General features: G+C 45.7%; 1 protein-coding gene across 1 annotated transcript in view; it reads right to left on the bottom strand.

Annotated features, from left to right (window-relative positions):
* The window catches only part of Cpxm2 (carboxypeptidase X, M14 family member 2), a 110,570-nt gene that overhangs the window by 17,604 nt on the left and 80,226 nt on the right, over nt 1-12,740 (bottom strand). Inside the window, exons 7-8 of the mRNA XM_032892424.1 lie at nt 9,609-9,697; nt 716-839 (exon numbers count right to left, since the gene is read on the bottom strand). Coding sequence (XP_032748315.1) covers nt 716-839; nt 9,609-9,697 — 213 coding nt within the window. The remainder of the gene's footprint in view (nt 1-715; nt 840-9,608; nt 9,698-12,740) is intronic.

Genomic DNA, 12,740 nt, shown 5'->3' with positions numbered 1-12,740 from the left:
CCGAATGTTCTCCCTGAAGAGGAATCTGTCATGTATCCAGCCATTTTCTCCTTTGTCCTGTGATTGACCTCAGAAGCAGAAAGCACAGTTGAATGTGGCGGTCTCTGTGCAGCAAAGGAGGGTGCTTCTAGCTCAGAGAGCTTCACAGCTCTTAGATCTGAGGGGCATGGAACTAAAATCCACTTGTTTGCATGAAATGGTTGTGGGATGGGTGTCTCGAATATGGGGTGGGGATGTGGGGTGTGGGGAGATGCCTTCAAGTTAGGTAAGGAGCTATTGAATTTGGGATAATGCTGTCTTGGTAGAGGAGCTGACATAGTTATAAGCAGCTGTCATTCGGAGAGAAACCTAGAGTCACCTGGGAAGAAGGAACCTCGGCTGAAGAAATGCCCACATTCAAAATGGCCTGTGGCTGTTTTCTTAATTGCTCATTGATATAGGAGGGCCCAGCCCATTGATTGCACCGCCCCTAGGCAGGTGGCGCTGGACTGTAATAAAAAGATAATAGAGAAATGCAATAAGCAGAATCCTTCCATGGCCTCTGCTTCACTTCCTGCCTCCGACTCCTGCTCAAACTCCTTCCCAGCTTGCCCTGGATGGTAAACAGGTAAACTTACAGTTTCTGTAAGCAGAAATGGGTTTCTTCCCAAGCTGCTTTTGATCATGGTGCTTGTTACAGCAGCGTCAAACAAACTAAGACCAAACTCTTTCTCACCAACTTCATGCTCCCCAGGATGGTCAGAAATCTCTACCGCATACAACTTCAGGCCCTGGTGACTTTTGCCAATGTTGTAAATCCTGGTAATATTGGGGCACATCTCATTCACAACCTTCATCAACTGAAACACAAGGCAAATGACAGGTTTTGAGTCGTGATGACTCTACACTAAAAAAAAAAAAAAAAAAAAGCACTCGCCAAAAGGAAGCAATCTCCACAGCCTCCTACCCCAGCACTCTCCTCCTCCCCACAGCCCTACTACTATACCTGTCCAGAATACCATCCCTGGCCCCCTTTTTCCCAGGATAACACCCACCTTTCCAGCCAGAACATATTCTTTGGCCATCGACCCTAAGAAGAAGCTCTTGGCCATTGCCTGTCCTGGTCCTGTACTCCTAGCATACTTGATTATTCTAGCTACAGTCTCTTGCTACAAACTGAATGCCTGTGTCCCTCAGCTGAAATCCAGTCAAGGCAAGAGAATTAAAAGGGGAAGCATTGTGTCCATCATGACAGCTCAGTAGGTGAATACCATGACCTGAGTTCTATCCCAGGGACCCACATACTAGAAGGAGAAAACCAACTCTCACAAGATGTCATGTGACTGCAGCGAGTGCACGGATGCATGCGTGTGCTCATATCCTAACATACCTTACAAATAAACGTAATAATTTTTTTATAAAAAGAAGTGAAGCATTAGATGTTAATTATGTCACATGGGTGACAGAGGATCTGTGTTCTCCATATGTGTGGAGAGGCCACATACACATATAAACTAGTAGGTGAGTCCTCCCTCAGTAGGCACCTATCTGCCAGCACCTTGTGCCTAAGTTTTTAGCCTCTAGAACTACAAACAAGGCACTTCTATTGGCTACTAGCAAGCTGCTTGTCATTTCCGCTCCAACAGTTTCAACAGAGTAAGGCATCATCCTGGGTTGGGATCTTCACCTTTCTCAGATGTGATATGTGGTTATCACCCTCCTGGTTGCTGTCATCAGCTCCTTAGCTGCAGTCTGCACCTTCCTAGCTGTGGCCATGACTTTCACACTGTGGTTTCCTTCTTTCTGAATCAGTCTCCTTGGAGATCAAATTGTGCAAATAGGAATTATTTGATAGTACGTTTTCATAATCACTGCACACCTGAAGAAGGTGTTCCTGCCTTCTGGAGCTGGTGGTGCAGCAGAAAGAGACAAGGGATGATTCAGTTCATAAGGGCTAAGTAAGGACCACATGTGCTGGCCATGGACACAAACCTCATGGGGCCAAAAGGTGATTGAACCCACACACCATGGTCTGTGATTTTAAGATCAGCTCGTCTACAGACAGCTTTGGTCTGTAGAATGATGTGGGCTATCAGGGAAGGCAATGAGAGCTCTACTAGGAGAATAAGCTTTGGGGGCAGGGGACAAGAGACATAGCCCTCCCAGAGGTTGCCTTACCTCACATCCCTGACTAGTGCCTATGAGCACTGATTTGCTGGGTGAGACTTTTTTTTTTCAATCCCCAGGCACCAAACCCTGGATTAAAAAACACTGTTTTCTCTATCATTTACTGAGGATCCCACTCCCCACCACACCATACAGAGAATAAAGACTGCAGAGTTTCAAGAATCATTTCAGGGCCATATGTTAAGATCAGAAGGGACACTAAGTCACCGGCAGAGCAGAGGAGAACATCCTGGCAAGGGTGATGGACAGTCATACCCATTAGAAGGGCATTGCCACTCTGAAATACAGGATGGAGCTGCATGTACCCCTTTCTTCTTCCACAGCATGAAAGACGGCCACAGCACACTTGCCGGAGTCCCTGCCTAGTCCCTCCAGTGTAGTCACATGCAGACGAGCATCTCAGCAGGTCCTGATTGGCAAGTAAACCATTGTCTTGAGTTCAAACCAAAGATTAGTTCTTCAAGAAAGGGTCTAGGTAGTTCATTGCTAACCTGGCAACAGATATAAGCCACAAGCACAGGCCTGGCTTCCCTTTTCTGTTATTTTCTTTCTTTAGTGAAGCTAGCGCTGAAGCACCCTACATGCTGGAGGAAGACTAACGTCATCTTCCCCGGAGTCACCATGACACATTTAGCAATGGATACAAGAAGTCTCTTGGGCTACACATCTTTAGAATCTCCTTTCTTCCTTGTATTTTATCCCAATCCCACTTTCTCTGCCATAGTTGGTGTTAAATAAACTGTGTGTCACTGGATTATCATACCAAAATTAAACATGAACATCTGAAGAATATTAACCTTTGGGAAGGCCCTTTATAATTCTCCCACCCGAGTATCACTCTGGAATACCCCAAGCCTATCTTGGGTGGTACCATTCTCAGGAAAGTCATGAGAAAGGATATGCTTTCTCTTTGCAAACACGGGAACACTATCATGCACATTTTCAGGGGAGGAGCCCCTTTTATTTAAATGTAACTCCAAGTAAATGTAACTACTTGGTCCTGAAAGAGCACTCTTCTTATGATGTCCAGGTCAGTGATGGCTAATCTTGACTGTCAGCTTGACATTCCTGGGAACTGCCTCCTCCCTCAGATTGGTCTGTGGGCATATGTATAGGATGCTTTCCTGATTGCTACTTTATGTAGGAGGGTTCAGCTATCCCTGGGCAGATGACCTTGGGCTGTATAAGGGAGCTGAGCAAACCAGGAGAAGCAAGCCAGTAAGCAACATTCCTCCTTAGTTTCTACTATAGTTCCTGATTCCAGGATTTTGCCTTGACATCTCTGAATGTCTCCTCTCCAAGTTTCTTATGGTCATTGTATTTAATGCAGCAACAAAAACCAAGCCAGAATAAGGCCTTTATGGTAAATATATGGGTTCTGATTGTAAACAGAGTACGGAGTAGTATTTCCTCAGGATTCAGAGCACACAGGGCTGAAGAAATGGGTTCACCGGGTCTGACACATCTTTGTGTGTGTGTGTGTGTGTGTGTGTGTGTGTGTGTGTGTGTGTGTGTGTGTGTGTATACATATCCATATATAGACATCTATACACACACACACACACACACATACACACACACACGCACACACACATATAATGGTGCACTTGCCTCCTCAAAGCCCAAACACATTGGAAAATTTTTAGTTGTTAAAATTTTATATAATGGAGAAGAAAGCAAGTACGGAAAGAATGTCAAAACAGCTCCTTGGAGGGGGTGGAAGGAGGTGACACAGTAGAGATAGGGTTTGCTGAACTCATTCACCTCTGAAATAGGAAAATACATCACCATCCTAGTATCCACTGAAGTCTGGGTTCCTCTCTTTCTCTCCTTTGATGAAGTAGATACAATAACAAGATGCTTTTCTAGTAATCCAATTTTCAGTAATATATCTGAAGGAAACCGTCCATGAAGAATGCTAAAATTATATGCATGATGACACTTGTTGTAGCATGTTTCCTACTTTGGCACACTCAAAAGTTGGGAGATTTCCAAATGCTTCAAAGCAGGGAGAAGGTTGGTAAACCACAGTGCATTCACTCACCAGCTCATGTGGCAGCATTGGAGAGAGCGGGGGCAGATGGGGGGGGGAGCTGGTGCTAGGGAACCATCACCGAGAGATATGGGACAAAGGCAGAGCTGTATTCTAATCGCAGCTATGCAGAATCTGTCAACAGGAGTTCAAGTACTTGAGGGATAGAAACCTATTGCTGTAGTTTGAGTGAATGTGTTCCCCAAATTCATAAGGTGGAATCCAAGGCCCAATTCCATAATATGTGGGGGCGGGGACTTTTCCAGGGGTGATTAAGTTACATAGGTTCTGCCCTTATCAGCTGAATGAGTGTCCCTATGAAAGGATTGGAGGAAACCAGGTAGGGTATTTGCCTTGCCACCTTCCACATGATGACCCAGGAACAAGGTACCATGTTGGAAGTACAGAGCAGTCCTCACTAGGCATAGAATCTGCTGGTGCCTTGATTCTAGGCTACCAATATTAAGAACTATGAAAAATCAACTTCTATTGTTTAGAAATTACTCAATCTCTGGACTTTAGTAAACCTGTGAACAGGCTGGGGCAAGGAAGATGTGAAAACTGCTGACTCACCAGTGCGAAGAATCTATGGAGGATTCTTATATTTTAGGTTGTGAGCCTAGCCTTTAACGGCTGAGCCATCTCTCCAACCCCTGTGGAGGATTCTTCAGACTTGGAGTTCTGTTGATAAAAGGATGCTGGTCCAGTGAATGGAAGTGTTTCTTTTTAAAAAATTGTTTAAAGCAGAAAATGTAAAGTTTTCTCCCCTCTTCTTCAGAAACTACCTCTAATCCAATGAAAATGGAACTCCCCATGGAAAGAAGAGGGAAAAAAGCACGGTGAAAACCATCCATGGGTCAGAACTTTGGTTATCTGGACTGCCAGGCCTACTGCTTTGCCTGGCTTCCCACCATCACCACCTGTCCTCATGGTCAGGCTGACTAACAGCATGGGGACGGGCTCAGCTCTCCCTCCAGACCAATGTCCCTGCTATCTTCAACCACCACCTACATCAGTACTGCCAGCCAGCTGCTCTACAACTCCTGCTTCCTTCTTAACTGCTGTCTACCTGCATCGCACTAAACAACAGCCACCCTGCAGCTCCTGAACATCCAGGGCCTGGCCATATCATGTCTCAAACCAAAGACAAGGTATCCTTTCCTGGGGATCCTATACCTTTCCTACCTGAGAAAGGAAAGCCATTCCTCAACAAGAGCATACCATATGACCCACCTTAAATATACCCAAACAGCTGCTTCAGGTCAACTCCCCTCCTCAGAAATACTGCTCCTCATACACCCCAATTCCAAAAGTCCCCTTTCTAGAAACTGTGACAGGGCTCACTAGCCTTCTCTCCACATATGGTGGGAACACAGCTCACTTAGGACCTGTCTTCTCTCCCAGCACCCACCTGATACCCTGGCTTACCCCTTTTACTCTTGCTGACTTCTTTGCTTGGACAGAGACAGTCTTCTTCCTTTTCCATCTGCTAAAGTCTGTCAATGATCCAGATACCAACTGGTCCCAGCTATAGCCAAAGCTTCTCTCAGCCATGAGCAAGCAACTCACCTGTTTCCCATTCGTCATGACTGTGATGATGACATTAAGCACATGTATGCTAAATTTCATATTATAGACTTGTGATAAATGACAGGGACATGGCCCCCATCATTCCAAGTAAAGGAGGTGAAAAAAATGTATATTTAAACAAGTAACCAGGAAGTTATAAATACACACACTAGGAATGCCTCCAATGTTCTCTTGGCATGACTCTCTCTGCCTCAAAATATGGATGTTTGGGTAGTCTTCACCTTCTTCTTTGCCTTCCCCACCTCTTGCCCCCTCCCTCTGCTGGAACATAAGCCATGTATCTCAGTACTCTAAAGGCATATGCTGCATGGGAGTGACCCACACTCTCATTGCTGTCCTCTCACAGTGTGAAGAGAATCTCCACTGTTTTATTTTGTTTTGCTTTGTTTTTTGGTTCCTTCTTCTTGCTGCCCCTCATTTTATTGTTGGCTATAAATGTCTCTTCCCGTAGTAGGCTAAGCCAACTATCCTCTCTGAGGTACAAATATTCCTACAGCCACCTAGAAGACTCCATCCAGGGAGAGGGCTAGCAATTTAGTCTTCTCATCCAACTCCAAGAACAGCAATCTACATGGCAATGGCTTCTGTCCCAAGTACTCAACTAGGACTGAGAAACACTCCCTGGACAGTTTCCAACTCAGTGATTTTGGGCAGTAAGACTTCAGAGGAGACACAGGGTGGCTGTATTGGTGACCCTGAGTCCTCTTAGCTCTGCTATCTACTGAGCGGGAGTTGTCATAGCCATCTCACGTATAAAGCACATACTGCTAGCTCTCCCCAGAGGACCCCAAGGATAGCTGTTTCACGGTCTCAGTAGTAGGGACTCTAAGCAGTCATCTCACTTTATATACAGTTGAAGCTGACTATGCCAACTGAACTGATACTTGTCTCACTTCTGGGCGTGAAGAGATGCCTTGGGACACTCATCAAGCAAGGCTGTGTTAACCCACCAGAGCTCCCGGAGACAGAATGGTGGGCAGAGTCATAAAAATACCCCGAGAAAGTGGAGCAGCAGGCATGAGTCACAAACCTCAAGTCCAAGCACATTATCTCTGTTTTTGAAGAGCAAGACAGTAAGAGGAGTTCTTTAGCACATCCCACTTCTCTGTCTGTGCTGACAGGTGTCTGGAAGCCATGCGTATCTCAAGTTAAATGACAGGGAGACAAGCCAGGCATGCTCATTCCATGGAACTGAAGGTCGGCCTGATAACTCTGATCTCAGAACATCTTCTACCTTTGTTCCGGCAGCTGGCTCTGCCCCTCAGCCCACAAGACCTCCCTCTGAGGGGTATTAACTAGCCTTTGGTGAGTCCTTACTTGCCAATGAAATCCTGAGTTTATTTCTGCTTATTCCATATCTCTAGTCAGACTCTTGGGTAGCTAAGGATCTTCCAATTGTCAATTCCTTTGCATACTTTCCAGCACATTGTTGTAGACGGCTGTCCTCCGAGCATACCAGTCACTATTTGTTTTCAACAAAGCAACTAGAGACCCTCAAGATCCAGCCCATTGACCATTGACCTCTCCTCATAGGAGGAAGGAGCAGGGCCATTGGACTGTTGTCTTGGAGCCCAGCCATTTCCTCCTGTTCCTCCCTGCCAGGTGAATGTAATTCTTCCATTCTAGCTCCAAGTGGCCCTGTCTTGAAGGTGCTGGAATATATAGAAAGCAGAAGGTTAAGTGAAGTTGTTGGAGGACTCTGCCTACACAGCCATGAAGTAATTGTTATTTATTCTGGACTGAAACTTTCTGTTGGGGCATCTGTTAGTCTCACCTACATTCCTATAAGTAACCCCTAACTCATATTCTGTACGGAAGCCCAATAAACTCTTTGGTTTAGTAAGTTGGATTTCAGTGAAATCAAATTCTCTCATTGGTGCCCTATCTGAGGGGAGCAGCCATTCACTTTTGTCTACCCAGGAAACATGCAATATTCATGCTGGGTGTGAATGAGGAACAGGACATCAAAGACAGTAAACCAAGTTCAGGCGCTGTCCTTTTTCCCTTCTCAGGGATGTGTTGCAGCCAGCACGCATAGTTTGACACAGCTCAGAGTTACTGAGACTCAGGGTCAGTCTGAGAAAACCACACTTGATCACCAATTCCTGCTACCTGTACTCAAATTCCTAACAATGCCAATCACTAGTTCTGAGGTCTGGCTGTACAGACTCATTGGACAACTTCTATAACACTTCCACTAAGATTTTCACTTCACTGTGTCTGAGGTGACTCACATATACATATTTTATAAATTTTCCAAGATAGTATGTACTCAGTAATAGATAGATATTAGCCCAAAAGCTCAGAATACCTATTACAACTCACAGACCATATGAAGCTTAAAAAGGAAGACCAAAATGTGGATGCTTCAATCCTACTTAGAAGGGGGAACAAAATAATCACGGGAGGTAGAGGGAGGAAAGAGTTGGTGGAGGGACAAAAGGGGGAGATCAGGTATAGGAAGAGACAGGAGAGAAGTAAAGAGGGTCAAGAAATTGAACAGAAATATGTAGCAGTGGGGAATGGGGAACTGGGGGTAGCCACTAGAAAGTCCCAGATGCCAGGCAAACAAGAGCCTCCTAGGACCCAAAGGGGATAAGATTAGCTGAAATACCCAACAAAAGGGAAGGAAAACCTGTAGAGACCATATCCAGTAGATGGCCACAGTCCCCAGTTGAGGGATGGGCTACCCACTCAACAACTCAGAATTGTTACTATCTAAAGGAAATGCAGGTACAAAAAAAGTGAAGCAGAGACTGAAGGAAAGGCCATCCAGAGACCACCCCACCTAGGGATCCATCCATCTGCAGACACCAAACCCTGACACTACTACTAATGCCAAGAAGTTCTTGCTGACAGGAGCCTAATATAGAAGTCCCCTGAGAGGCTCTGCCAGCACCTGACCAATACAAATGCAGGTATTCACAACCAACCATTGAACTGAGCATGGGAATCCCAATGGAAGAGTTAGGGGAAGGATTGAAGGAGCTGAAGGTGATTGCTACTCCATTGAAAGAACAACAATATCAACCAACCAGACTACCCAGAGCTCCCACGGACTAACCACCAACCAAAGAGTACACATGGAGGGACCCGTGTTTCTAACTGCATATGCAGCAGAGGATTGCCCTTATCTGGCATCAATGGGAAGAGAGGTTGTTGGTCCTGTGAAGGCTTGATCCCACAGCATATGGGGATGCTAGAGAGGTGAGCATAGAATGGGTGAGTGGGTGGGGAAGCAGCCTCATAGAGGCAAATAGGGGTAGGGGTAGGATGGGGGTTTGGAAGGGAAGCCAGGAAGGTTGACAACATTTGAAATGTAAATAAATAAAATAACCAATAAAAAATTTCCAGGTCACTCTAGTGGACAACCAAGATTAAGCTAAAAGTCTGAATATTGTGGTAAGAGGTAATAATGCTATGTAGTAGCACAGTGACTCCATTTCCCCATTGATAAGAGAAGGTAATTATAGCCCCTACTGTCCTGGGCTCTTAAAAGGACTGAACACGTTAAAGGAGGTCAATTGTGGAACACAGCATGCAGACCCATGAGAAGGCCTCCTGTTTTACCATGAGTTACCCTCTCACCCTCAAGTCCACAATGATTAACATCCTTCATCCAGTGACCCAGCTCAAACACACAAGCATTAGGAACTAAAGACTTCGGTGACAAACTCTAGTTTTGAGCCCCATTTCAGCTATTTCCTACCAAAGGGGTCCCCATTTGGTTGCCTAGAGGGATCATACATGGTGATACATATTGGCTCATGCCCTGTGATCTTTGAAAAAGTCATGTCAAATGCCCACACTCCGGTCTTACCTGGCGCATTTCCTTATAGTTGTGGTGCTTAAAATCCAGGTCATCCGTGGTGGTCATCTCATTACGTCGGTGATAATAGTTATTAGGATCTAGGGACAGAAAAATGGTTTTGAATTCACTCACAGTCACTCGTGACATCCCTGCCCAGAGCCTGGCAGATGTGTTGAGAGTACAAACAGAGAGCTGAACTTCTAACATTGGCTCAGAGGCAAGAGAGCCAAGTCACCAGGAAGCATGTAGGAGTTGGAACTGTTTGGTGATTAAGAATGTAGAGTCAGTCACAAGTAGACCTCTACTTGATGCTGTGTGACCTTGGACAAGCCACTTGAACAGTCTGTGCCTTACTTTTTCACTTGTTGGTTGGCTCATAGTGAGCAGTAGAAGAGATAGATGTGTAGAAGAGATAGCCTATGTGCCTGGGCCACCGTCATTATTAAACAAATACTTAGGAAGTTCAAAACCACACAGGTAACCTAGGAGACATTAGGAAGCATGGGCCCATTCTTCATCTCTTAGCTGGAATGCATTTCTTGTCGTTCTTCCTAATAGAAACCCATCATGTGAGAATCCCCTCTTTCTGCCTTTTACAACACTCATGCCCCTGGTGACAGGGGCAGATCAAACCTATCACAGCACCTGACTGTGTCAACAAAGGCAACACTCCTTGGCACAGAGGAATAGACAGTGACAAACGATGCTGAAACAATGCCTGCTTGCTGTGGTGTCTAACTCACCATGAAGGAACTGGTCTCAGTACAACCTTGGTGACTAGCAGGACACAGAGGCACAATGACAACAAAGGCTCCTAGTCGGCCAACCCTGAAGCCAATCCTTCTATGACATTTAGAACCTGTAGTTTCCATATGAAATGTCCTTGTATGCTCACCTCCCTAGCTAGTGACATATTTTACAATGCAGTAGAACATTTAGTAGGCATGGCCTAGTTATAAGAACTAGGGGGTGCCTGTGAAAGTTACATCTGGTCCCGAGTCCCTTCCTCTCTCTCTACTTCCTGCCTACTATGTGGTGAAGAGCATTCTCCACCACATGGTTCCACACCCATGATGCTCCATCTCACCATGGGCCCAGTCAATGAAGCCAAGAACCATATTCCAGAAACCTCTGGCTCTGTGATCCCAAATCAATCTTCCCTCCTTGTAAGTTGTTTATAAGTACTTTGTCACAGAGATGAAAGTCTTACTGACACAGCAGCCTCTGATGTGTGATCAGAGTGTCGCAACGGAGGTAACTCTGAGGACTGGGGCTGTGGCTCTGAGGGCACAGCCTGCTCTCCCTGGCCCCCTTTTCATTTAACTGACTTTTCTTTTTAATTCTTCTTTGTTGTGCATATTATTCTAAAATAAAGACCATACAGAAGAAAGAGGGCAAGGAGGAGGAAGAGTATGAACAAGAAGAAGACTGACAGGAAGAGACTCTGGGTCTGCCCTGATATCCATGTCCTCATCAGAGGAAGGAAGGCAAATGTCCTCAGGCCTTGCTCACCATGCTGACATTCCCCACTAGAGGATTCAGTCACCAAGTCTCAGTCAGAACAGAGCTACCACTCCAACCCCACACGAAGAGAACTCAGAGCTTCAGAAGCTACAACAGCTTGGGCTCCACACAAGTGGCTCAAAGGCCCATTCCAAAAGAAGGGACAATGGCGGGTAGCACAGAAGGACCCCTGGGATATTAGAATCAGCAGAGAGCCATCTGTGCCACCAAAGTCCCCAGACTAGGAGTACCAGCCACCTAATAGACCTACCTCAGCCCAGCCAAATCAGATGCCACATCATAACGAATCCCTCCACAGGCTCTGTGTGAGAAGCAGCATGGAATGACTACATCACAGAGGCGGGAAGGAGGGAACAGCACCGGTTTCATACACCCACAGCAGCTAGCCTTCTGGTGCCCCTAACAAACGGCTTTAGCCTTGGAAACTGAGGCCACATACAACAAATCAGGAATCACAAGAGACTCAGACACCAAGTTACATCTTCATGAAAGATCTAGCAATACTGTCAGAAACAAGTAACTGTCATGGGAGGCAGTAGCTTGCAGGAAGAGGCTGCATTTCATCCAGGCAAGAAAGTCAAGGCCAAGGCCTTGGGCTCTCCCAAGGCCCCATTTATTTCTCATGGGCTGTCCATGCCTTTCGAAAGAGCTTTGTAGGTCCATCAGTTCTAAAGCCAAGGTGAGGAGCAACCCTTTTAGGTTTTGCCATTTATTGACACTGAGTTCAACACGCTGTTTTCTAAGAGCTATTTAGCACTCACCCTCTGTCTCAGAGGTGTCTTTCCAGAGAATTTGAAAGCCTCCTTTTCTCCCCTCAAGCACCAGTTACGCCTTCAAGACTGTGAGAGGGAGTTGAAGAAAAAGCTCAGGGCCCTAGGTACAAATGATTTCTTGCTCAGGAAATATCCTTCCTTCCTGGAGACTAGTCAGTGTGTTGAAGGATCCAAGACAAGACAGACATAGAACTGTATCAATATAACAATATCTTTCATGATGCTGTCTACCATATTTAATAAATACTTCTTCATTTGTCTCTCACTCTCTTTGGGTTTTGTCAGTTTTTGTTTGTTACTTAACAAAGCTTTATTGAGAATTTCTTAAGAGTCCATCTCTCAGTTTTAAAAGTTAAGAATTGAGCCCAGAGAACACAGCTAGCCTATCAGCCATCTGCTGCCATCTCTGGTTTCCTTATGTTACAAGAGTCCCTTTCTCCCATTGGCACCTATTTCATATGGTTCAGAGGTGTCTTGTCCCATGTACCCAGGTACAAGCCTGTGACCCAGGTCCAGTCCATGAGCCCATTTGCACAGCTCAGCTTGTCACTAGCTCAGAGATGATCTTGGAACAAAAGTCACGCTCTCAGTGCTACTATCCCCACTGGGACCAGGATCTTCAAAAGGAAGCAATGTGTAATGTGTGTCCCTCCCTCTGGCTGCCAGAACACTGTAACAGTGGTCCTCAAGGAACTGAATTCTCTCCAGGAATCTCAAGCTAGGAAAGGGACAAAGTGGAAGCCTTGTGCCGGACAGAGGAGGCACTCTCCTCCCAAGAGGAGCACCCAGTTCAAGATGCCTCACATCAGAGACTGGAGCCTAGACCATGATGCACCTTGGCCAG

This window comes from Rattus rattus, chromosome 2 (assembly GCF_011064425.1).
Source record: "Rattus rattus isolate New Zealand chromosome 2, Rrattus_CSIRO_v1, whole genome shotgun sequence".
NCBI lineage: Eukaryota > Metazoa > Chordata > Mammalia > Rodentia > Muridae > Rattus > Rattus rattus.
The sequence above is the reverse complement of the archived record's forward strand: the minus strand, read 5'-3'. Positions and strand labels throughout refer to the sequence as shown.